Genomic DNA, 24,076 nt, shown 5'->3' on the forward strand with positions numbered 1-24,076 from the left:
TCCCTCTCCCTTCCTCTCTCTGAAATAAAAATATATATATAAATAAATAAGTGCTCAGAACAGGACTTGTCATATAAAAGGCACTAAATTAATGTTTGATCTCTTGTACTCATTCCAAACAAACCCAGGAGGGTGGAATTGTATGTATATGGATGAGAAAACCTAAAGATGAAAGAAATGAGGCAGTTGGCTGGAACCTGGGTAGCAATTGAACTTTAGCCAGACTCCAGCACCAGATCCCACTATGCAGTGAGTGGGGGCCAGGCAGGGTGAACGCCACCTTCAAGCCTGCAGCAGGCACGGAGACCAACTGTAGCCTTTCAGCCCATGTGATTTTTGCTTGTTCCACCCCGGCTGGACCTTCTATTGGCCCTGGCCTGACCACTGCCAGCTCTGCATGGTCATCACCTGTGTGGCTCCCATTCCACTTGGTCAAAGCTCTCTCCCCAACCTTCAGCACAGCTGTGGTCCATGGACCCTCAGGTGCATCTTAGCCCCTTCCCACCTCTCCCATCTCCAATAAGGACGCCGGGTTCTTGACTTTGCTTTATTGTTCGTGGGGTGAAGGTATGATCCTGGGCATGAAGAAATCAGGGTTAAAGTTATAAACTGGGCGACTGGATGAGAAGGCAGCAAGGTGACCATCTTCACTAACCCTCCCTCTCTGTGGAACCCAGGCACCAGGTGGGGCAAAGCCAGACCCCTGCCCGGGCCTGGGACGTGGGGGCTCTCAGAGCTTGGAGAAGGTGACGCTGTTCAGTTCCTTCTTCTCCATCGCTGCCTGGACAGACTTCACGATGTCCTGAGTCTGCAGCATGCTCATGTTCCAGGCGGCCTAGATAAAGGGGGCGGAGAGTAATGGAAAGGACAGGGCCAATGGGCCAATGAAAAACGGGGACACAGCAGCGCACCAATCAGAGGAAAAGGCCTGTAGAGGCCGCTGAGCCCTGATTGGTTGCTCTGGAATCAAAGAAGGGCTGTGATTGGTCAAATGGAGAGCCTCACCATGTAGTTGAGGCCCTCGGCCACCGAATGGTCCCGGGAGTAGAGCAGGTTGACTTTAGTGCCCTGAACCGCCACGGGGCTCTTGCTGGAAATCTCGGCCGCCAGGGCGAAGGCCGCGTCCAGCATGGCCTCCTTGTCTGGGAACACTCGGCTGCGCATGAAGGGCATCAGGAGTCGGGTCTGACAGGGTGCTCTCCCGTCCCGCCCATATTAGAAGTGGCCAATCACAGTAGAAAGCGGAAGACACCCCCCTCCTCCCGTGAAATGGACGGGTCAGGTCAGGGAACGAGACTCCAGGGTAAAGAACTGACCACTCAGGGGGGGAAGCCGTGTGGAATCCGTGAGTGAGGATCCACGGGGACCCCAAAGAGCCCCACCCAGGCCTGGCTGCCCCCGAGCCCTTCACCAGCACCGGCGCAGCCCTACCTGACCAGCCCACTGCCCAGCGCCTCGTCAGCCATCATCTTGCGGGCGGTGAAGGCCAGCTCGTTGACCAGGCTGCAGGAGGGCGGCGCGTATGAGGGGACAGCGGTCCTCCCAGGTCCAGGAGATGCGCTTCGGTCCCCTCCCCCAGGCTTCCTCACTCACCTCTGGTTCCCGATGACTCTGGGCAGCCGCTGCAGCGTTCCCACATCCGCTGCCAAACCCACATCCACCTCCTGGGGGGAGCAATCCCGTCAGTGCTTGGTCTCTGTCCAATACTGGCCCCCACGCAACCTCAATGCCAGTGAAATTCTGCACTTACAGCGGAGGTGCCATCCACCCCTACCTCAAACACCTCTCCTCTCCATACTCCATTCCATGTTTTCCCCATAAAGATTCCTTCGGGCTAGAGTAGAGCCCACTTTCCAATTCCTCGGCCATCTCAAGTCTTCCGGGCCTGCCCCGTCTCTCTCCAGAGGGACGTCCTTCTTAACCTGCTTGGTTCACTCCCTCACTGTATGCACGGGCTGCATCCTGCCTGCGGCCCTCTCAGGCACTGACCCCGTAATGCAGCGCCCCCAGCCTGCCCCCTGTCCCCATATATTACTCACTCCTGACCTAACCTGGAGTGCATGACTCACTCTTGACTTCCTCCACGGTCAAGCCTTACTTTCTAAGGGTCAGTTCTGGTTAGCTCTCCCATGAAGCCCTCTGGGCTGACTCCAGGCCCTCCCTCCTCACCCCCACCTCCTTAACCTGCACTGTCCCTGCTCTGCCTCCGCTGTGCCACTCAATGTCCAGCATTAAGCAGGACTCAAGGAAGCAGAAGCTCGGGAGGATGACTCACCTTCACCTGAAAGAAAGCATCCTGGGCACAGTACCGGATGTCACAGGCGGTGATGAGGTCCACACCTGGGAGGCAGAGGCCAGGGGCACTAAACAAGGGTACGGACCAACCCCTTCACCCAGATCATGGCGTTGCACGTTGGTACAAAATCTAACTAGCCAACAGATCTCAGGCTGGAGGCCATTGGCTGAGGCGGAAGGGCAGCAGCCAATAGGCGCCCAGCCAGAATGAGCTCTGGGATGGGGGCTGTGGATGCAGACTCACCTCCGCCAACGCAGCCCCCGTGGATGGCTGCAATCACCGGTTTCGGGCACTGGAAGGAAACAGGAGGGGCGGGGTCAGGGCTGGCCCACAAGAGGTCGACAGGAGGGATGCCCTCCCAGGCCCCCAGACTCACCTTCTCGATGACGCTGAAGGTCTCTTGGTATCTGGTGATGAGGCCACGGAGGGACCAGCTTATGCGGGCAGCATCATCTCCTTGAGGCTGAAGGAGGTCTCCAGCCATCTCCACGAGGTCGAGGCCTGCAGGGGAGGTGTGAGGAAGCTCACGTAGCCTCTCAGGTCCTACCCATTGCCCCAGCCAGAGGTGAGAACCCAGGCCCAGCCGATTTGAACCCTCAAACCACCACAGTGGAGAAAGCTGCTCACATAGGGCTTAGCAAGGGATTGTGAAACAAATCTAAGTTAACAGTTATTGAGTCACTACTCACTGTGTCCTCACAACCCTATGAGGTGGGTTCTATTACTATCTTCATTTTAGGGGGTAAACTGAGGGACGGGGAATTTAAGTCACTTGCTCAAGGTCACACTGGCTTGTGAGTAGAGGAACTGCGATTTCAAACCCAGGCCCAGGGGTCATGCTTTTCACCATATGCCAGGCAGCCTTGCAGTCAAGCTCTTGACTTGAGCAATTGAGCCAATGGTGCTAGTGTCTCCTGAGATGGGAAGGCATGAGATGGAGCAATTCTGGGGGCTCCAACTGCACTACAATCCCAAATCTGACCTTTCCTCCACTTGCCAGTCTCCATGACCCTTACTCTGGTTACCATTGTGTCCCCTGGCCCCATGCTTCCACCCTGCCCCCACAGCCTGCTCCCCACACACAGCCAGAGGGAACTTACAGACACTTCAGGGCCCTCTCTTCTCCTATGCCACTTACTTAGAATAAAATGCAAGGTCTCTGCCAACACTTTACCAGCTCTACACAAACATCATTTCCAACCTATTCCTTTGGGCACACATGCCTCCATCAGGTGTTCCAACTATGCAACACATTCCCTCCCCAGGGCCTTTGGGCCTCCTGCTCCCTCTGCCTAAAATAGCCCTTCCCCCTGCTATGATCCCAAGACTGATTCCATCTCTGTCCAGGCCACAGCTCAAAGGTCACCTCCTCAGGAAGGCCCGCTCTGGCTACCCTGGCTAAAAAGCAGCCCATCACCCTCCATCTCCTCCCTCTCCCTGTCTCCTGCTCTACCCTCCTGTTATCACATAATTATGTGCTTATCTCGTTTAGTACCAGTGGATGAGAGCTCCAGGAGCAGAGGACTTTTTGTCTCTTTGTCTACCACTGTATCCCCAGTGCCTAAAGAGAGCCTAGTACACAGTAGGTGCTCAATAAGTGAACAATACAGACAATTCTTGCCCTCATGGAGCTGCCCTTCTATGGGAGAGACAGACACAAATGAAAATACATTCTGTCAGATGATGCTAAATGTTAAAATAAAACTAAAGGAAAATAGAATGTAATGTGTATGTATGTGTATGTGTACAGTGAGGACTACTGCAGTATTATACTGGGTGGTCAGGGACCCTGTCACTGAAAAAGCGACATCTGAGTAAAGATGTAGAGGAGAAGAGTCAGGAACATCTGGGATAAGAGAGTTCCAAATGTCAGGAACAGCTAGTGCAAAGGCCCAGTGGTAGGAATGGCCCTGGTCCGTGTGAGGACCATGGAGGAGGCCAGGGTAGCTGGAGTGGAATGAACCAGGAGGAAAGTAGGAAGAGTCAAGGTTGGTAAGGTGACAGGGCCAGCTGTATGGGGTCTCATGAGCAAAGGGGAGGACTTTGGCTTTTACTCTGAGTAAGATGAAGCTATGGGACAGTTCCGAACAGAATCATCCCTCACTTCTTCCTCCTTGGCTTAATCATGTCCATCCTGCTGCCTGTCCTCTAACAACTCAGTTAACAAACCTGAAAAATCCTTTCTACGTACATCCACACCCCCCACAAGCCTCCACAGCTTGTTTAAATGAGATGGGAGGAGTGTTGGCTCAGGGTAGAGCTGAATTTGCGCAAGTTTAATATGTTTAAGAGGGGACCTCCTGTGTGACTTTGGCCAGGTCACTTCATCCTCTGGGCCTTCAGTTTCTTCTCTGTAAAACAAAGGTAAAGCCCTCCTGAGAGCTGATGAGGCTGCAAGGCTTCAAGGACAGAGCCTGAGGCACTTTGAGCAGTGCCTGGCAGTTAGGGCATCACAAGTTGCTTTTTTCTAGACTCCCTTCAGTGGAGGCCAGAACCGTCTGGATCAGCCCGAGGGCTTCTTCCACTCCATGTCTGAGAAGCCCACAGGAGCCATGCTTACTCCCAGAGCAAGCCCAGCTTGGCACCTTGTGACCCCTCCCTGCACTGGTTTTTCTGGTTTATCTACTTTACATGGCCCTGCAGACACTGCCTTTTACAACCCCTTGAAGTAAAGGGCCTTTGACCAGAATGCAAGCTGTCCCCCTCCATGGTAAGAACCTTTCACTGCGAACAGCCAGTGTGGCTCAGTGGTTGAGAATCAGCCCATGAACCAGGAGATTATGGTTCGATTCCCAGTCAGGGCACATGCCCGGGTTGTGGGGCTCCGTGCCCGGTGGGGGGTGCAGGAGGCAGCAGATGTTTCTCTCTCTCCTTCTCCCTTCCTCCCTCTGAAATCAATGAAAACATATTTAAAAACACACACAACGAAACAAACACTCACTGCAGTGAAGTCTGGACATCTCATTCCTCTGTGAATTTTGAAAAGTTTTGGGTATCATTCATAATCATAGTGACGCTACTCATAATCACAAATAACAACAGCTGCATTAGAAAAGTTTTACATGTATTGACGTTTCATACGGATGCACTCATTGAATCCTCACAGAAACCTGAGGGGGGGGGCTGATAGCAGCGCCATTCTCTTCAGATGAGGAAACTGCAACCCAGAGAGGTGAAGGGATGTGTGCAGGAGGCACCAGTAGGAGGGGGCTGGCTGCTGGGGCCAGAGCCCTTGCTTTGAACCAGCGTGTCAGATACCTGGGTTACAGTCACTTAGCGGTTATCGACAAGGACCCTGCAGCCAGCAGCCCGAGGTCAAGGCATTCTGAGGAACCTTGAGAACCTGAGCAATTCAGTCAAATCGATAGGTACTGCAAGCAAATGCTGGTGGCAACTATATGGCTTGGCTTCTTAACCCTGCGGGGCCAAAGTTCAATCTGGAGATTCCTTATGAAATTCTAGCAAAGCAGATGCAAAAGAGCTTATGTGATCCATTACTATTCTTGTCACATTTATGCAAATAACAGGCCAAATTTGCTGAAACTAGACTTACACAATAAATTAGTCTTAGCTATATTTGATAAGGTGAGGGTGATTTTAGAGAGAAAAGCTGTTTCAATAGGAACCATAATGTACAATTGTGGGTATTCGATTCCAGTTCTGTTAATTGTCTTTAAAGTCTAATTTTTCACCCTGGCTGGTGTGGGTCAGTGGTTAGAGCGTTGGCGCATGAACTGAAGGGTTGCTGGTTCGATCCTCAGCCTTGGTCAGGGCGGGTGTGGGAGGCAACCAATCGATATGTCTCTCTCACATCGATGTTTCTCTCTCTCTCTCTTCCTCTCCCTCCCTTCTACTCTCTCTAAAAAAAAAAAAAAATCAATGGAAAATATATCCTCAGGTGAGGATTAAAAAAAAAAATTTTTTTTTAATCTAATTTTTCACCAGTGGGCTGGACTGGATCCTGAATTTTTCTAATAAAAGTGTTTGGTTGCAGCCCTCTGAACTAGTTTTTTTTTTCTGCCATCCTTTGCCTTGGAATTAGAGAATTAAAACTGTTTTTTCTGAGCCTTCCAACTGTAAACCCCAGTCAGACAACATAATGTAAATCTCAGGTAAGTTATCACAACAGCTCATGCTTAGATGGTTCTAGTGACTGATACTGTGTAAGCTACACTGAAAGCTTGCTTGAGCTGGTGTCAGGATGTTCATCAAGGATGTTCAGCCTGTGGGCCAGGAGGATCTGTCCGATTGTCACTGCCTGACTTCATTCCAGCAAAAATGAAGCTCTGAACCTTTCATCTGAAGGTCTTCTCTAGCGGCAGTCTTAAAGACTCAGAGCCTAATGTGTGGTTTGCTCTGATTATTACTTAGAATACAGGTGTCCAGGCCTACTACTTAATCTACCATGGCTGTGGTTCCTGCTTGCAAACTGAACACTACAGTGCCTCCTCTAAGGCTCAGGGACCATTGAGGAAGAGGTGGGAATGTGAGATTGCAAGATCCAAATAAGAGAGCACAATAGGCAGACAAATATGACTCCATCTTATGAGTTAATTCTCCCTCTTAATAGAACCCAGACCCAGCTGCCCTATATTCCTCAAGACTGAGGAATGATCAAAAGAAAAGGGGGATGGTAACCACATAGAAACTTCATTTCTTTAATATGATCTTTTCTATTTTCTTTCCTTTTGATTCAAACTGGCCTTATCCAGCACCTGCCTTCTTCCTTGCAGGACAACTTCCTTAATCATTAAGCTCTCAGGACAGTGAGGTCCTGATCAGCATCAAATAATCCTAGGAACAAAGCCTCGGGTCTACTGACCACAGAGACAGAGTTCCCTGAGTCATCATGATTAACAATTTTTCCATTAAATCACCCATCCCCTGGAATCCATCCAGGAGCCAGGTTTTTGAGTATTAGCTAACCTGTCTCTGGATGTAAATAAACCTTTACTTTTTTTGCTGCATAAAAAACCAAAAAAAAACAAAGCAGCAGTAGAAGCAGCATCGCTCTATTTCCAGAAGCAGGGGAGACTGGTGGGGGTGAGGATGAAAAGCACCTGGTACCTGAAGTGAACATCTTTCCTGCACCAGAGATCACCACAGCCCGGCAGTCAGCATCTTGTGCTATCTTGTTGAAGCACTCCACCATCTCGCTGTGGAGGAGAAAGGAGTGAAGAAGGGCTGTGTCTGGGGTGGGAATCCCCTACCCTCATGTCCAACTGTCTCCCACACCCCACCCCTGCCCCATCCCTCAGTCTCTGCCTCCTCCTGCAGGCAGGCCTCCAGGATCTTCAGGCCAGACCTCCAGAAGGCCTTGTTCATGGCATTCCTCTTCTCGGGACGGTTTAGCTGTACGTGTAGAATGTGTCTCTGGGCAGCTGTCACACGAAGGGACTGATAGTTGTGGTGTGGGGCTTCACTGGGGGCTTCTCTGGAGGCCTCATCTTGTGCAGAGGAGCTCACTGGGCGAAGGCTAAGGTTGAGACCCAGGTGCGTGGGGGCTGTCAATCCTGGGGAGGCAAAAGAAGGAAGAGCCTTTGATGACCCCATACTGGGGACAGAGCACCTTCAAGAGCAAAGGGCACACATCTCAGTTTAGGTAGATACAGAGTTTAAGATTAGGTAGATACAGAGTTTAAGATACAGACCTCAGTTTAGGTAGATACAGAGTTTAAGATTAGGGGTGCAATTATCAGCGACCACAGTCTGAGGACCACTTCTGACCCTAGATCGTGGGATTGATCCCAGATTAGGGACAGTGAGCCATCAGCGACCGGACTGTAAGACAGGCCAACAGAACTGAGGAGCCCTTGGACGGCAACACACGTTCCCTGAGTTTAAGGGCCCCGGACCCTGCTTGGCCTGGGACAGGCCTCCCGGTCCTATGATCTCTCAGACAGCGTGACAGCGCAATGGACCCCCAGAGGTCAAGAGGTGACTCACGCCACATCAACAGATCGCGGAGTCTGCAAGAAGCCGCCATAGCCGCCGCCATTGCTACTGAGTTGCTGGTGTAACCCGATAGGAGGAAGCCAAAGGGGCGGGCACAAAGGCAGCCATGTTGGGGGCGGGCATCAGGCCGAAGCCTGACGAGGAGACGCCTGCCTCCGGCCATCTTTACTAAGGGCAACAGGAAGTAGCCTTGGTCAGTCAGCTGAACGGACCCTTTGGCCCAGTAGGAACCTGGCCTAGAGCACATTCCTGCATAAAGTTCACCACAGCGCTGTTTTATAATGGTGTTAAAATTGGAGACAGCTTAGGTGTCCAAGGACATAATGGCAAAATAACTGCAGCCCTGATCAACTAGTGCCGTGTTAAAAGAAAGTTTTCTGGTAGTTTACACACGTAAAGGAACGGAAACATGGGCCAACATTAAGCTCTGATTGTATGTTTAAACTCCCACACCACCACGAGGTCCTTCGTACACAGGAACCTGGGGCTGGGTAAGTCATTATTTCACCCTCTAGGCTTCAGGGGTGTTGAAGAGGGGATTTATGTGGACCTGAAGTCCATGTTAAAATAATTTCCTCAAAAAAATAAAACTTCTATGGAAAAAGCCATTTAACCCAAGAGCACAAGTGCTGTAAAATGCTTTGTCTGCTCCTTAGGGAGATGTTCACCAGGAAGTGAACCAATGTCTTCCGGCGAGAGAGACTGTAGGAAATACCTGTCTTCTTAACAAAGTCAAAGGTAGATGCTATTGGAAGACAGAGCCAGTGACTGTCCATCAAGAGAATTTCAGTTATCTATGCAATAGAAACTCAAATCGCTATGCAAATACCAAGATGTGAGAGAAATAATGTAAAGATGTAGAAGTTAGTATTATCAGCATAAAAGTTATAGAACACTGTATGTGCACAATATATATGTACAGTATCTTTAGGAGACTCAAAACTGCTAACAAGGAATAATGTGCTGGGAGACAAAATGATGAAATTTACTTTTTACCCCCATGATTGACTTAAAAGCAAATTGCAGATTTAAAAAAATATATCTTTATTGATTTCAGAGAGAGGAAAGGAGAGGGAGATAGAAACATCAATGACGAGACATTGATCAGCTGCCTTCTGCGTGCCCCCGACTGGGGATCAAGCCCGCAACCGGGGCATGTGCCCTGACCGGGATTCGAACCCTGATCGCCTGGATCCTAGGTCGACGCTCAACCACTGAGACACACCCAGCCAGGCCAAATTGCAGATTTTTAAGTTTGTGGCTGCAAGGTGAACTAGTTTCTCCTTGTCCAATGGTTCTATTTCAAAACTTCCCCACGTGAAGCAGTTTCATCTGACAATTGCCATGTCTTCAGTAATGTTAATCTGAGTTTCAAAACTTCACAGTAAATTCCCAAAGCAGGTTTTCTCGAGCACATGCATGAACAAGGTGCTGCAATTTTGACTTGCTCCTCTAAAGGCTGCTTCTTCCATCATGAGCCATGGTCCTTAAAGCAGGCTCCTTCCAGGTTGTCACCCCTCACCTCTATATACACAAGTTCCCACCTACCACAACTGGGGAGTACCTATCACATTGCAATTGTATATATGGATCCTTTAACCCAGCAATCCCACTGCTAGGAATGTACCTCCACAATACCAGTGAAATTGGCTAAGATATTTGTTTCAATATATACAGCATAGTAGTAGTTTACAATAGCAAAAAGTTAGAAATTACCTTTGGGCCCAAGTAAATCCTAACACAACACTGTACAGTACAAATAGTTTTATTAAAAACAAAAAAAATGGGCCTTGGCTGGGTAGCTCAGTTGGTTAGAGCACCATCCTGATACGGATACACCAAGGTTGCAAGTTGAATCCCAGGTCAGGGCATATACAAAAATCAACCAATGTGTAAGTGAAACAACAAATCAGTTTCTCTAAAACCACTAAGTAAAAACTTAAAAACAAACAATAAAATGTCCAGATGGAATTCCAGACCATGCACCTCCCACTCACTTCCTTGTTTTGCATACATCTCTGTTCAACGCCACAAGTCACTGCCCAATGTGACACAGGGGGGACCCACCAAAAACTGATAAAGGACCTGGGAAGAAGAGTTCCACTTTTATTGTTCAGAGGTTTTATTTTCCAACCTTATTAAAAATGCAGGTGGTGTCCTGGTGTGCTCAGTGGTCAGAGCACTGATTCCCAGTCAAGGGCTCATACCCAGTTGCAGGTTCGATCCACAGCCCTGGTTGGGGGCTTATGGGAAGCAATCAGTCAATGTGTCTTTCTCACATCATTTTTCTCTCTCCTCCTCCTTCCCCTACTTCCACTGTCTAAAAACACCAATGGAAAAAATATCTTCAGCTGAGGATTAGCAACAACAAAAAGGGCATTTACTTTACATGATAAATTTCCCTCGAAGTTTTCCTTTTTTCTCCCCAACATCATGTATTTTTTAAGTGACTGTCCTGCTAGAATGAGCTTGCTCAGGCAGGATTCATGAATAGTGTGCCACCAGGACTCCCAGCTTTTCCTCAATATTCCTCAACTGCTAGCATCTTTACTAGCCCACAGCCCTGGTTCACCCTGTTCCTCTCAGGGCTAGGTCTGCAGCTCTCCATAGCTTGCAGCCCTAGCTTGAAGACCAAGTGGGAGGGAAGCAGACACCACCCAGAATCCCAGAAAGTGCTGTTAATTTTCCAAACAATTTTATTGTAATGTGCCAAGAGTACATGGGCAGCACAAATGTATGAACAGGAAAAAAAAAAATCACATGTACAATAATTTTTAAAAAGTGAAGGTTAATCTTGGGAGATATCAATTCCCTTCCCCTCCCCTTCCATTGTTTCCATTATGGTTAAGCCGCTAACCTAGCATTTAAAAAAAAAAAAAAAAAAGAAAAGAAAAAAAAGGAATACAGGAACTTTTGCAAAAAAAACAAAAACAAAAACAAAAAAACAACAAAAAACCAAAAAAAACAAAAACCATAAAGAAATGTTTTCCTGCTCAGATGGGACTTTTTCTCGGCACCTGGTTACGAGGCGTGCTGAGCAGTGGAGAAACACAATTTCAGGGTGTAAGGGTATGGACCATCTGCAAAGGAGAAAAGAGGCGAGGCTGAGTACATCTCTGGAGGCCCCTCCCCACCCATTCCCCTCACTTTGCACTCATCTTTTTCTACAGTTCAATTGTGGAGTCTTAACTGGTCACTGCCCAAAGACTTAAAAACAAGCCAAAAATGCACAAGGCATTTCTTCTTCACTACCATGGAGAATCCCATTCTTAGCTCCATTGCTGGCCCAGAACAATAGGCCTGCCCCAGGATCTGGGTGGGCAAATTTTACCTGCTGGCTAATATAGCCCCTTTTCTGGGTACTAGCTGAGCAGCCTCTGACACAAAGAATGCCAGCTACCTGAAGGACAAACATGAGCAACTCCCAGCGGGCAGAGCAGGTGAAAACAAGCAGCCATGCTGGCCCTCCCATGGGGACCATCGGGATATTCTCCTGGGAATCAGGTCCCATTGGTCTGTGTCAGTGACAATATGAAACTCTCTGGGGCTCTATCTTGATAGGAGGAAGACAGCTCTTGCCTGAAGCCAGTCAACCCATTAGACCACAAGGGAGATGACTGCAGGATACACAGATACTCACTTGGGTTTTTCATCTGGTAATGGTTCAGGAAGCCCAAAGTCTCCAGGGCATCACTCTTGGATTCCCACTCCAGCAGCCCAGAGGAGCTGCGTTCACCTGATCAGAAAGCAAAGGTTTTAGGCTGACCCAAGCATGAACTAGGGAGCCACCCATCTACAACCAAGGAATGAGAGAGAAAGCCGGGCAGTTGACTCACTTTTGCCTGAGAATACTTTCACAGAAGATGGCCGTTTCACTCCCAGCTCATCACAGATCTGCAAGACAGAAAGTAGATGCAGAAACACAAGGAGCGCCACATGGCAGAATTCAAGCAGACCATGCCCTGCATGACCCAGTGCTTCAGCTGCTATTTGAAGATGTTGGCTCTAGGTAAATGTTTGATGAACTGAATACAAGGACCAAAGTCCAACTCTGCCAGCCAGACTTCCCACCCTAGTTCCCTGACTGTGCCCTTCACAGGCCCCTCCCTTCAGATGTTATCTGGGCACCCCAGGGCCTGCCTAACAAAGGGGATGTTTTGAAATTGGACTCGGATCGCCACTCCAACACCCAGACAAGGAGAATCTTTCCCAGCAAAGGTATAGCCATCCTAGCTTGCCAAAAATGTTAAAAGCCTGGCAAACTACTCTGTTGCTAGATGTCTGGTGCTGTCCCAGCACCCAAACCAGGTCCTGGCAGAGCAGAAAATCAATAGGTATTTGTTGAAAGACTAAAATGAATGGCCCACTTAGATGGCTGTGGTGAGGGACCAACTCCATGGCACCCACCTCAAAGAAGTTCTCCTCGGTCACCTCCAGAGGGGCATTGAAGAAGTGCAGCACGTTGCTTGGGTGCTGGATGCGGTTCTTGGCTGCCTGCTCCGGAGTGGAGAACCGATTGTTCCTTGATTCACTGAAGTCTTTGTAACTGGAGGACCCGTCTTCTAACCCATATGACTGACCAGGCATGATGGCAGGCTGCTTAGAGACACTAGGGAGAAAGAGGAGCCCTTTGTCAAACCTAATGTTGTCCCCCAAGCCCTCCACTGTGGCCTCATTCCTGAGATTCAGTACTGTATGCCTCAGAGGGCATTGCACCACAGCTGAGGCAAGGCCCACACTTTCTCCCACTGCTTCGAGAGAAGCACCTGGGAACACACCCACCACACCCAACTCCTGCCTGAATAAGTACCTCTACCTCACTGTGCTCCACTGCTGGGCCCTGTCCAGAGTGGGCCCCCTTTTCCTTCCCTTTACTCCCCAGTCCCTTGCCAACGCATCCCACCCCAAGGAATCTGGGCACCTACCAGACTTTCAGCTTCTGCCCAAACATGAAGTTGTTGTTGAGGTGAGTAATGGCCCGGTCCACAGCATAGCCATCAGCCATCTCCACCATGGCGGCCCCCGGCTTGCTTTTCATAAATTTCACCTTGGGGAGAGCAACCATGGTCAGCAACACTGCCCAGGGGCCAGGGACCCCTCTCCTGCCCCTTCCAAGTTAGTTACAAGTAACTCCTGCTTCCACACCCTGACTTATGAACGAGGAATCAGGAGAAACAGAAAAGCATGCTTGGCCCACAGCAAGTGCTCAGCCCAAGGTAGGCAGGAGAGCCTAGGCAGTGTTTTTCTAACCGTAGGACACGACCCATAAGTAGGTCATTTAAAGGAACCAGCAGAAAACAGAAGGCATAGTAAAAAACCAAGGCAGCTACTCTCATGAACGTTTGTCTGTTAATAAACACACAAATTTATTTAGATATTGGGTCCTGATGTAAAATACTTCTTTATGTGAGTTGCAGGAAAAACACTGGAAAACAGTGTCAGATCTGAAACCAGGCGATATGGCTCTAAGTCCTACTTCCACAAAAAGGTCTTGGAACCTGGGCAAGTTATTCATCTTCCATGCATTCATTTCCTCATGTCTCACTAAGGATTCTTGTGAAAAATCAAACAACTTACAACACAAAAGCACTTTTAATACTGCCTAGTATAGGAAAAACGCTTAACACGTAAGAGCTGCTACACTGTTATTAACGGGCCAAAAGATACTGCAAATTCAAAACGTTACAGATGGACAGTCACCTATCAGTAAGTCTCAGCTAACTGTCCCACAGGCAAGGCAGAGGCCCAGTGTTGCCAGATCATCTGGAGAAAACCCTCATACAATGAGTAGCCCTGGCCAGGTAGCTCAGCTGTTAAGAGCGTCACCTTGATACACCAACACTGCAGGTTCTGTCTGGCCGGGTGTGGCTTAGTGGTTGAGCATCAACCTAGGAACCAAGTGGTCACTGTTCGATTCCGTCAGAGCACCTGCCCCAGGTGTGGGCTCGGGATCCGCAGTAGGGGTGTGCAGGAGGCAGCCTATCAATGATGTTTCTATCTCTCTATTCCTCTCCCTCTAAAAATCAACATATTTAAAAAAAAGACTGCAGTTTTGATCCCCAGTCGGGGCACATACAAGAATCAACCAACGATGCATAACTAACTGGAACAAATCGATGTTTTCCTCTCAAACCAGTAAGTAATGGCTGGAACTGAACTCGGGACCCTTCAGTCCATGGGCTAACACTAACCTCTGAGCAAATTGGCTAGGACACCAGTATTAAAAAAATATTAATAGTAACAATAACCACAATGGGTAAATTTCACAAATCATAATATCCACGTAACGTTAAGTACTAGCAACTTTAATGTGTTAGTCCCAGTTTTATCAACACTGCAAATTCAAAAATAAATGAACAAAATACCCACATACAGTAAGGATTAAACAAACCCTGCCTACAGCAGGTCACCTGATTAAGCGAGTTACTCTCTCTGGATCGGCTTGCTCGTAGCCAGGCGACCGACCTCTGGCTCTTTCCCCCTCTTCACTGATTGGACAAGCCACGAGGTTCAGGGCCTCCCAGGTCTACAAGGAAAGCAGTGCACCTTCCAGAAACTCACCTTCTCCACATTGCCGTACAAGCAGAAGACATTGAAGACTCGGTCACAGTTCATCTTAGACTGATCCAAGCCATAGACCATGAGCACAGGGCTGTCGGCGTGGGGGCCGTACTCGGGTGGTGGGGGAGGGGGTGGGGGGTGCCCATACTGGGGGCCGTAGCGACTTGGGCCCCGGCGGTGACCCCCCACTGGTGGGCCCATCCTTCTCCCTTCGTAGTGAGGTGGGGGGGGGCCGTAGCCCTCATCATGGTAATGGCTGTGGTACCCACCATGGGGCCCTCCTGAGGGGTGGGAAGGAAAGAGAGGGAGGGCGGGTGAGAATTTGCGTGGCGGGCGGCGGGCAGGGGCACATGAGCCACGGGAGTCCACGGAGGGGAACCCCCTGCCCTCACCATATTCTGCGGGGTGATCTCCCAGGAGAGGGGGCTGCCTCTGGCGTTTGTTAGGGTTGCTGCCAGGGTCACCTGTGGACAGAGAAAGCAGTTAGAGCCTAGCTTGATAAGAGGGGTGGCTCTTTCCCTTCTGAGTAAAGGCTAAGCTCCAAGTCCCTTAGCTCCTACAAGCCTGGTGGAAAACCTCCCTCTCTCAGAAGGGCCGCTGGAGCCTCCCTCCTGTAGCCTGCCTGAGGGTGGGCATGAAGCCCAAGGTTGGAACCCACTTTGCCTCCTCTGCCCTACCAACTAGGCTGCTTTCCCTTCTCTGGAGGATGACATCAAGTTCTGGGCATGTCATCTGCCCTGGCGGGAAAAAGCCCAGCTCTTGGACCCTCTGGGGAACTTGCAGCTGCTACAGAAGCTAAAAGATTATGGGGGCCAAGAACAGCTTTCTAAAATAACTCCCCATGAAGGGAGAGGAGGTTAAGAGCAGAAAAATAACCGAAGAAGGGCAGAAAGAAAATACCGACCGGTCCCCAAAGCCCCAAGGTTCTAGGAGCTCCACACTCCTCTTCTCTAGGCCCCCCCTTTCTCAAAGCCGATCCCAGTAACCCTCCCACCCAGTCACATCCAACCTGAGGAGGGACTGGAGGAAAGGACAAGCAGGGCAAAATCAGAATCAGTTCATATGAGCAATCATGTACAAGGCATCAACATTCTCAGACCCAGACAATGGCGCAGATCCACCCCCGACTCCAGCTGTTCATTAATTGCTACCATTAACTTAGCGCTTGAGTGGCAGACACTGTGCTAAGCGCTTTACAGACATCACAGCTTCTTAAATTCCTCACAACAACCCTATGAGGTAGGTTCTGTTTTAGCCCCATTTTACAGATAAAGAAACTGAGCAATTAAGTTCGAACTGAGCAGTTAAAAGACATTTTGGCCCAAGGTCACAAAGCAAGTTAGTGGCTGAACCGGGATTTGAATCCAGATCTGGCTGACTCCAAAACCCAAGGCTCAAGACCACTGCCCTTTCCTGCCACCCGGCCTGCATTTCATTTTCAACAGTCATTACAAAGATGGAATAGGACTACTTACAGCAGAAGTACAGAGTACAATGTCCATTTGTCACAAAAAACAAATCTGTATTTTCTCTTACCATTGGACGCTTCAACAGTGAGTTAGCACAGTTCTGAAAGATGGCGTCCCATCAAACATACACTGCGACCCTGCATCACATGGTTTTACAGTCATAAATACAAGTTACAGTACACATCCGCTACAATTTTTTTTAAAGAATTGCTTTAACAGTCAATGTTTTGATTAAATCAAAAATGGCTCACAGATGTTCTGTCCTCAGAAGATATCAGAAAAGTGGAAAATAAAGGTGTATGCAGTGGGTAGTGTCCCTCCGTGTTGTCACCTCCTCACATTGTGTGCTGCAGTGCGGTGCTTCTGGCTGTGTAGCGCTCCATGTGCGTGTCTCCTGGTTATGAAGTGTGCCAGTGGCCCCACTATGCCCGAGCTTTTGGCCTTGGGAGCGCGCCCGGTTACCCGCCAGCAGGTAACTGTGTACCTCTGAGCTGTTTGGCTGTCTGGTTTTAGGTCTGTTTTGGTTTTCTGATTTTTTTTTTTGTTGTGGTTTAATTTTTTTTTTTTTTTTTGGTTTCTGATCTCCAGTTGGTGCAGATTATGTTGGCAGCTGTTGACTGCAGAAAAAATAAAAATATCGAAACAAACAAAAAAAGAAGGCCCTCCCCAAACCAAAGGACTTAAAAAAACAAAACAAAACCCATATGGCGAGGAATGGAGAGAGGATCCTATTGTCTTGGAGGCCCATGGAATCTACTTCAGTCTGTGAAACGTTCTCCGAAAAGAGCGCCGTTGGCTGGCTGAGAGCTCTGTTCTCTGTGTTTCCTACTTCTGTGTACATTCTCGGGTTCGAGTTTGCTTGGATTTTGACCTTTTAATGTTTAATAAAAAAGCAGTGTCTGCTGCCATGTTGCGTCTCTTTCTCTGTCTCTGTCTGCCTCTGTCTCTGTGCTTGTAGCTGTTCCTTGGAGCGCGGTGTGGTGTTCTTGATGTAGTGAGCTCAAGTCTGCGGCTGTTTCTGGGGACGTGGTGGAGGCTGCATGTTCTGTTTTCTCCAGGAAGAACTAGTGGTTTCTACCCTGTGTGTTGGTGAGCAATGTGCAGAGGCAGAGCCGCTGAAGTATGGTTCCTGAGGGGGTGGCGAAGCACCGCCCTCACTCCAGGTTACCTCATCAGCTCTCGTTTTTGACCCCCAGCCTTGGGACAGCCAAAACTGAGAGGCATCAAAACCAATGCACAGCCAGCCCCTGCCACTAGCCCCTGCTGGTCTGCACATCTTCTACTTATGTTCCTTGGAGAAGAAATGGTTGGTTGCCATGTTTCTGTTAGCAGTCATGTAATGCCATTGCCCGCTCTGGTACATTCACTTGGTCACCAATTTGCCTCTGACCTCGAGGGAGCAGCCAGGCCCACAGCACCCATTGTGAGGGTCCTGGGGAGAGTCTAGCCCACCCTGCTCACTGCTTCCCAGCTTCAAGGATGAACAAGACAGGCCTGGCTAGAAATGGGGAGCCTCTGGCCTCCCAGGGCCTGTGAGATGTCAGCAACCAGCCTCCTCCCTCAGCCCATGGCCTAGTCCAATGTATCAGACCAAGACAGACACAGAGATGGACGGTCTTGCTGAGGCGTTGCTGCTGCTTTTCAAAGGCAATCCTCCATCTCTCCCTCCTATCCAAGGCAAACCATTCTTGACAGATTCTAGGAGGGAGTGTCCATTTGGGCCCCCTGCAGAGAAGTTGAGTCCCCTCTACAAGGTAAGGCATGCTCCCCCCTGCTCCAATCCAGGGTCTCCCCCCTATGAGGTCAACTTGCTCAAAGGCTCTGCTCCAAGGGCCCAGGAGCCTTCACCTCCCCAATCCCCCCCCACCCCCACCCCACCCCAAGAAGCCCCTCAATAGTGGACAGCAAGAAGGCCATTCCTGGCCCAGTGAGAATGGAATCAGTGAACCTAAGTAGGCTCCTAGAAGGGATGCAGCAGAATCCACTTGGGAGCTGCTATTGGTTTATAAACCATCGCCATGCCCAACGCTTAGTGAAGCCCTGCTCCCCACCCAATTCAAGCCTCTACCTTGATTCTGCACCCTCAGCTCCACCAAAGGGCCCCAAGCAGCAGCTAGAACCCAAAGAGAACCCTCACTCACCCTCTCCCACTAAAGTGCCTTCTCTAAGAGCTGACCCAAGGCCCTCCCATGTTCACAGGGAGCCCAATGGCATTACATAACCCTGAGCCCAGGTCTATGAGGTGCGCTAGTCAAGTGAAGGCAAGGCGGGTGTGTTTAGAACAAAGTGGCCATCAGGATTACCTTGTCCACTGAGGTTGGGGTTTGTATAGTCCCAAGTATCCTGATCATTCTTGAACACGTTCAAGCGTGTAGGCTGTAGGGACAAGAGAAATCTTAAGATCAGCCAGGACCCAGCTCACCTGGAAGCTGATAAGCAGTCACTTCCCAGACCTACCTTCGCATATTCTATCTTCAGAGTGCAACAGCCAGAGTAGATATCAGCCCCGTTGAGTGAGGCCTTGGCCCGCTGGGCACTCTGCACAGAGTCAAATGTAAGATAAGTTAAGGATAAGCAGCTCTTTGGAAAGGGCTTCAAGCTGGCCCAGAGATGAGGATAAGGTAGCACCCAAAGACTGTGCTACATGTGTGTTTTGGGATGTTTACTGTCACAGCCATGCCACTAGCCACTCGTATGGAGACGGGCTGGAGCGCTACCCTGGATCAATAGTCACTGGCCAGAGTTCTTTCATGATCTACACTCCCAACCCACCAGCGCAGAGGTGGCAACCTCCTGTGTCACCACTCCAGGCCAAGCCACCTTCTTCTTGAGTCCAATCCTCTCTCTCATGCTTTGACTAAGCCTGGATAATCTGTGAAAAACGCCAACCAGATTATGTTCCTGCTCTGAAAGTCCATCAGTGGCTTTCTACTGCACTGCTGTTGAGCATGCCCTATTAACTTCTTCCAATGTCCATAGAGAACCCTCTCCCGAGTCTGTTACTCTTCAGTTGGCAGGTCATTTGCTTTCTCCAACACTAAGCTCCTGACTGAGGACTTTTTAAAAAAATCCTCACCTGAGGATGTGTTGTTTTTTAAATTTGGGGGAGGGGGGCCGACACTGAGAGAAACATTGTTCAGTTGCCTTCCATACCTGCCCTGATTGGGGATTGAACCCACAACCTAGGTATGTGCCCTGACTGGGAATCAAACCAGCAACCTTTCAATGTACAGGACAACACTCCAACTAACTGAGCCACCAGGCCAGGGCACATCTTAGGATCTTTGATGAAGCTGGTACCCCCACCTTGAAGACCAGCTCCTGCCTTCTCATGGAAATAAAATACCCACCTCCTCAGATCCCCCTTGTATCTCACAGCACCCTTCACAGCACTTTACATTCTGCACTTTTATACTATACATCTGATTGTTTATTGATGGCCCCTCCCATCACACTGTGGGCTTTATGAAGGTATCTGGCACATGGCAGGCATTCAGTAGATACACGCTGGTTAAAAGGATGGATCCCTGCCCAGCTCTGGGGTCCCACCCCAAGGAACACCTATTCCCTAGCAAAGGATATTCCACCATGGCCTGGACTCCATTCTTCCGGAAAATGACAATTCTCTGGACAGGGCCACAAGGGTTACATATAGTGTAAAGAACATCCTGTAAAAGCAAAGATGAGCAAAATGAAAGGGCACTGGCAGGTCAGTCTGGCTTGGGGACAGAGAGAAAGGGAAGAAGGGAGATCTCACAGAGGAGCCTAAAGGAATTTCTGCTGGCACACACCGTGGTAATGGAATAGATGGGGTTCAGGATGGTAAAGAGAAGCACACTGTTGACGCTTCGGGAGTCATCCGAGTCTCCAGGGCGGGAGATCTTCTGGCTGGTAGAGTAATTAACAAAAGCTGGGTGCCCAGCAATGTAGATTTGGTTGTCGGCTGCGTAGTTCACAGCATTGCAAGCCCCCAACACATCTTCAAACTCCACCAACGCTTGTCTCTTTTTAGGCATTACCACCACATAGCTGGCAAAAGATAATACAGGTATCAATCCTCTTAGAAGTATGGAGACAAGAACAAGAGAATGACAACAAGAATGGGAGAATGGCCTTTAATTTCCTGTGAACTGACTCCTTCGTGGCCTCTGAACTCCTGTGTATTCTCTCATGGCTTCATGACAAGAACACCCTTGTCTTAACTGGCAGAACAGGCAAAAGAGATATAGCTTTGGCATTACCTCCCCTGGGAAGCCTTCCTTCCTGACCTCTCTTCATCTAACTCAGTCAAAAGCCTCCCATAGATTCCTGAGCTTCCCCTATTGCAGTGCTGATCACTGTGTGGGCAACTACCTGAGGAGTCCAGGACAGTTTTGTTCACTGCTCTATTCCCACATTTACTGAGCATGTGCCACATACTCCGTAAATACTTGCTGAATAAGAAAATGCTGATTAAAAGGTACAAAGTAGATAGAGAAAAAGGGCATGGAACGTAACATAACCTGATCCAAAGTACAAGGGCCAAACCAAGAGCAGAGAAGCCCCAGAACCCATACAAGGGACCCTGGACTGAACTGGCCAAGTCACTTCCAACCAGGAATCGGCGACACATAAGACACCAAAGAGCCAACTAGCCTCTGTCTGAGTGGAGTACCTGATGGGTCCAAACTCCTGCAAGGCTTCCACAAGGTCAGCTTCCACCACACCGTCAATCAGGCCCCTGATGTGGACAACTGGGGAGGCAGGGGTTTTGTGCGGGTCATCGTAGTTCTCCTAAGAAGCAAAAACAAGACTTTATTTTCTGCTGTACGAGATGGTGGTTCACTGGCCTGTGTTGTTGAGAATCTAGTCAGATAAGACAGTCGAGTATCACCCAGGAAGGACACACAAGTCAGACAATAAAGGACAGCAATTTAAGCCAATCACCCCAAAAAGATTCTGGGTCAGCAGAACAGAGGCCCTGAGTGGGCGGCCACTTATGTAATGCCTCTTGCTGTAGTTTCTGAGGAAAGCAGAAGGGAGGACCAGACAGATCGCTTATCTTACATTCATCCCGAAACCTGTCTCTTCCCACTGGTCAACAAAATGGGGGAAAGGAGTGGCTTGGAAAGTGGATACCACTGGCAGGAAGGGCTCACACAATTCTCTGCTGCAGTATGAATCAGGCAATCTCTTTGCATCAGCCCCAACTTCTTTGCCCTGTCCCCAGTAGAGCAAGCTACAACCATCACCCAGTCAAGCTTTACTGTTTCCTACCACTCATCTGCAAGTCCAATCAGGATAAAAGAGCATGGGCCTCAGAAGCTGTGGCAACCAGGCCAGTCCTGACTACTTCTAGTCTTTAATCATTTTCCCACCAAAATCTGTGCTGGGAAAAACATCCTAGGCCAGACTACAGAAAAAGTGAGGAATGTCTTCCAAAAAGATGAGAAAGTTCCACCCACAGACAGCAGCTTTTAAGAATCAGAAATAAAGTAACTTTCTTCACTTCTGGTGGGCTCTAGGCCTCGCCTCCTGTCTGAGCAGCAGGCAGAATTGGATTCTATTTCAGGAATGAACCACACAAACAACAGGAGGCACACACATGTCTGATGGTTACCAGGTTCAGCGGTTTGGAGTTCCACAGCCCTGAATTCTAATTTCAGTTTCTTCCCTCACTAGCTTTATGACCTAAATGAATCTTACCTCATCTCTGTAAGACAAAAATAGTAAAACCGTCCCCTATCTCATAAAGAAGTGTTAAAAATTCAATTAAGATACCTTTAAAATGTGTGGAACAAGGCCTGGCACAGATTAAAATGCTAATAAATCATAGTACAGATCACAGCTGAGCCCTGGAAAACCCTGCAAATGGCTGACTGGAAGAGGACTTTATGAACTTGGAGGGAGGAGGGAATGGGCTCTAAGCCAGAAGGAACAACTGGTGGTCTATTCGGAGGAGATCAAAGAGACTGAATCCCTTCCAAAATGCCCACCCGCAGGGAACATTTTGGTTCGTCAAACCCCCTGCACCCAGTTAACCCCTGGAAATTATAAGCAAACTTGCGATGGCTCCAAAGCTTGGCTCGATTCCCAAACGGCTAAAAAGACCTTTCACAAGCCTTTCTTCCGCTCAATGCCCACAAAATAGGGGCATAATCTATTCTAGGGGAATTATCCTCAAATCGACTTCCGCTTCGAGACAAACCAACACGCTATAAAAATTAAAGTGATCGGACATAATTCCTCTTGGGCGCGGAGAAGGCCACCGCCCACCCGTTCCCGCTCACGCGGTGCCCCCCCAACAGCCCACGAGGCCCAGGCGGGAGAAGTGCGCCTGCGCATGGGGCCAGGGAAGAAAACGAGGAAAAAGCGTTCCGCCTCGTGCCCGCCCCCACCCACACCAGCCCGCGGCGCCTGCGCACTGCACCACCCGCAACGCGAGCTCCCCACTCTAAATAGCGCCTACACGCAAGCGCCTGTCCTCGCGCAAACCCCGCCGTTTGCCCAACGCCTGCCCCTCCCCCACCTCGTCAACGGCGCGAGGGCAGGGGCGCGTGCGCAGAAGCCCCCTCTTCCCAAGAAATACCCTCAAAATGAGAAATTCTCCCTCCCTTCCAGGCCACCCCCGGGCCTATGGCCCTGGCCTCACCCCGCCGCCGCCGCCCGCCGCCCCGGATCCTCCACCACCGCCGCCACCGCCTCCGTGCTGGTCGCCGGCGTTGTCAGTCTTGAGCCGCTTCGGGGCCCGGCCGCCCTCACTGCCGCCGCCGTAGTAGCGGCCACCGCCGCCTCCGCCGCCCGCCGCCGCCATCTTCACCATCGCTCCCGACCGCCTCCGCTGCTCCTCCGGCTGCTGCCTCTGCTCCAACCGCCGACGCCGCTTCTCCGCCCGGGGCAGCAGCCTCCGCGACATGGCGGCGCAGAACCCGCCTCCCCCCGCCTCTCATTGGGGGAGGGACACGCCCGTCACCCACCGCCCCCACCCGATAGGGGGAGCCACTGGTCCCGCCGCGGGGGGAGGAAGCCTCCGCATGCCTTGAGTCCCTATTGGACAAAGCCAACACCGTTCTGCATATGAGCCCGCCCTCATTTGTTTGGGACACTCATTATAGGCGAGCTCTTTCTGCCAGTCATCTCACTGACCCTGCAGCCTTAAAATAAACTCCAACTTGATAGGCCGGAATTTTGGCACCGCGCTCCCCATGCTCCTGAAAAGCCCCGCCTCCTTCCCACTTTCATTGGTTTTTTGGCTAATCCATCAAACCGAAAGCTCTTAGTCTTCCAGTCACAACGACTACCTTCCCCGCGCCACTGGACAAGAAAACAAGGAAGCCCCTCCCTTTTGCCTCTCTCCAGTGGTTATTGCAGATCCTTATCTTCTGCGTCTCCCTCACCACACGGTAGGACCACTGGTGGTCTCCGATTGGGTGAATAAGGGGAGCCCACCCAGTGAGAGCTCTTTGGCGCAGCCTAGGAAATCATCGAAGAGGAAAACGCATGCGCATATACGCTTTCGGGCGCCTCTGGAGGCGGGGCGACCCTCTCAAGGAGCGAAGGCCTGGAGGACCCAGAGTATTTATTACGTGACTGCCAAGTGCCGCCCTGAAGGCTAGACCAGACCGAGGGGCAACTGCCAGTGCAGCTCTCTGCCCATCACTATATTCTGTTCCTCTCCACCTTAAACCTTCACAGTGCCGGAAGGGTGTTTTAACCCAAATCTGTCCCTTTCCGTCAGTAAAAAACCTTTCGGACCCTGTCCACTTCGCTGGCGTCATTTCACCACTCCACTTATAAATTCAGTAACTCAGTTGGT

At 50.0% G+C, this 24,076-nt stretch overlaps 2 protein-coding genes across 3 annotated transcripts; both read right to left on the reverse strand.

Moving 5' to 3' along the window:
* Positions 1-533: 533 nt before the first annotated feature.
* Positions 534-8,319, reverse strand: ECH1 (enoyl-CoA hydratase 1). Its single transcript, XM_016206486.2, has 10 exons — positions 8,243-8,319; positions 7,602-7,809; positions 7,364-7,452; positions 2,673-2,797; positions 2,540-2,588; positions 2,276-2,340; positions 1,594-1,664; positions 1,432-1,503; positions 1,006-1,156; positions 534-835 (listed from the first exon to the last, which is right to left on the reverse strand). The coding sequence occupies exons 1-10, from the start codon at positions 8,292-8,294 to the stop codon at positions 731-733; spliced, it is 987 nt and encodes a 328-aa protein (XP_016061972.2). The 5' UTR covers positions 8,295-8,319; the 3' UTR covers positions 534-730.
* Positions 8,320-10,929: 2,610 nt separating this feature from the next.
* On the reverse strand, positions 10,930-23,189 carry HNRNPL (heterogeneous nuclear ribonucleoprotein L). Of its 2 annotated transcripts, XM_087826665.1 has the most exons (13): positions 22,913-23,189; positions 20,936-21,054; positions 20,073-20,310; positions 19,862-19,949; positions 18,739-18,833; positions 18,585-18,657; positions 15,205-15,276; positions 14,813-15,093; positions 13,177-13,298; positions 12,659-12,860; positions 12,088-12,145; positions 11,892-11,987; positions 10,930-11,331 (listed from the first exon to the last, which is right to left on the reverse strand). In XM_087826665.1, the coding sequence occupies exons 1-13, from the start codon at positions 23,174-23,176 to the stop codon at positions 11,273-11,275; spliced, it is 1,767 nt and encodes a 588-aa protein (XP_087682791.1). In that variant the 5' UTR covers positions 23,177-23,189; the 3' UTR covers positions 10,930-11,272. The 2 variants fall into 2 exon arrangements, with proteins under 2 accessions (XP_087682791.1, XP_087682790.1); XM_087826664.1 differs by having other exon boundaries at positions 14,813-15,276.
* Between the last annotated feature and the right edge of the window lie 887 nt (positions 23,190-24,076).

Source organism: Miniopterus natalensis, chromosome 18 (assembly GCF_054644295.1).
Source record: "Miniopterus natalensis isolate mMinNat1 chromosome 18, mMinNat1.hap1, whole genome shotgun sequence".
In the NCBI taxonomy this organism is placed as follows: Eukaryota; Metazoa; Chordata; class Mammalia; order Chiroptera; family Miniopteridae; genus Miniopterus; species Miniopterus natalensis.

What these genes read in the sequence shown, in the direction of transcription:
- ECH1 (XM_016206486.2), bottom strand. Translation starts at nt 8,294, where the DNA reads ATGGCGGCGGCTATGGCGGCTTCTTGCAGACTCCGCGATCTGTTGATG. An exon ending in CCGCGATCTGTTGATGTGGC is followed by an intron (nt 7,810 to 8,242) that starts GTGAGTCACCTC and finishes TTGCCTCCCCAG; the next exon opens with GATTGACAGCCCCCACGCAC. An exon ending in AGGAAAGATGTTCACTTCAG is followed by an intron (nt 2,798 to 7,363) that starts GTACCAGGTGCT and finishes CCTCCCCTGCAG; the next exon opens with GCCTCGACCTCGTGGAGATG.
- HNRNPL (XM_087826664.1), bottom strand. Translation starts at nt 23,176, where the DNA reads ATGTCGCGGAGGCTGCTGCCCCGGGCGGAGAAGCGGCGTCGGCGGTTG. An exon ending in GGGCAGAAGCTGAAAGTCTG is followed by an intron (nt 12,861 to 13,176) that starts GTAGGTGCCCAG and finishes CTTTCTCCCTAG; the next exon opens with TGTCTCTAAGCAGCCTGCCA. An exon ending in CCGAGGAGAACTTCTTTGAG is followed by an intron (nt 12,146 to 12,658) that starts GTGGGTGCCATG and finishes TCTGTCTTGCAG; the next exon opens with ATCTGTGATGAGCTGGGAGT.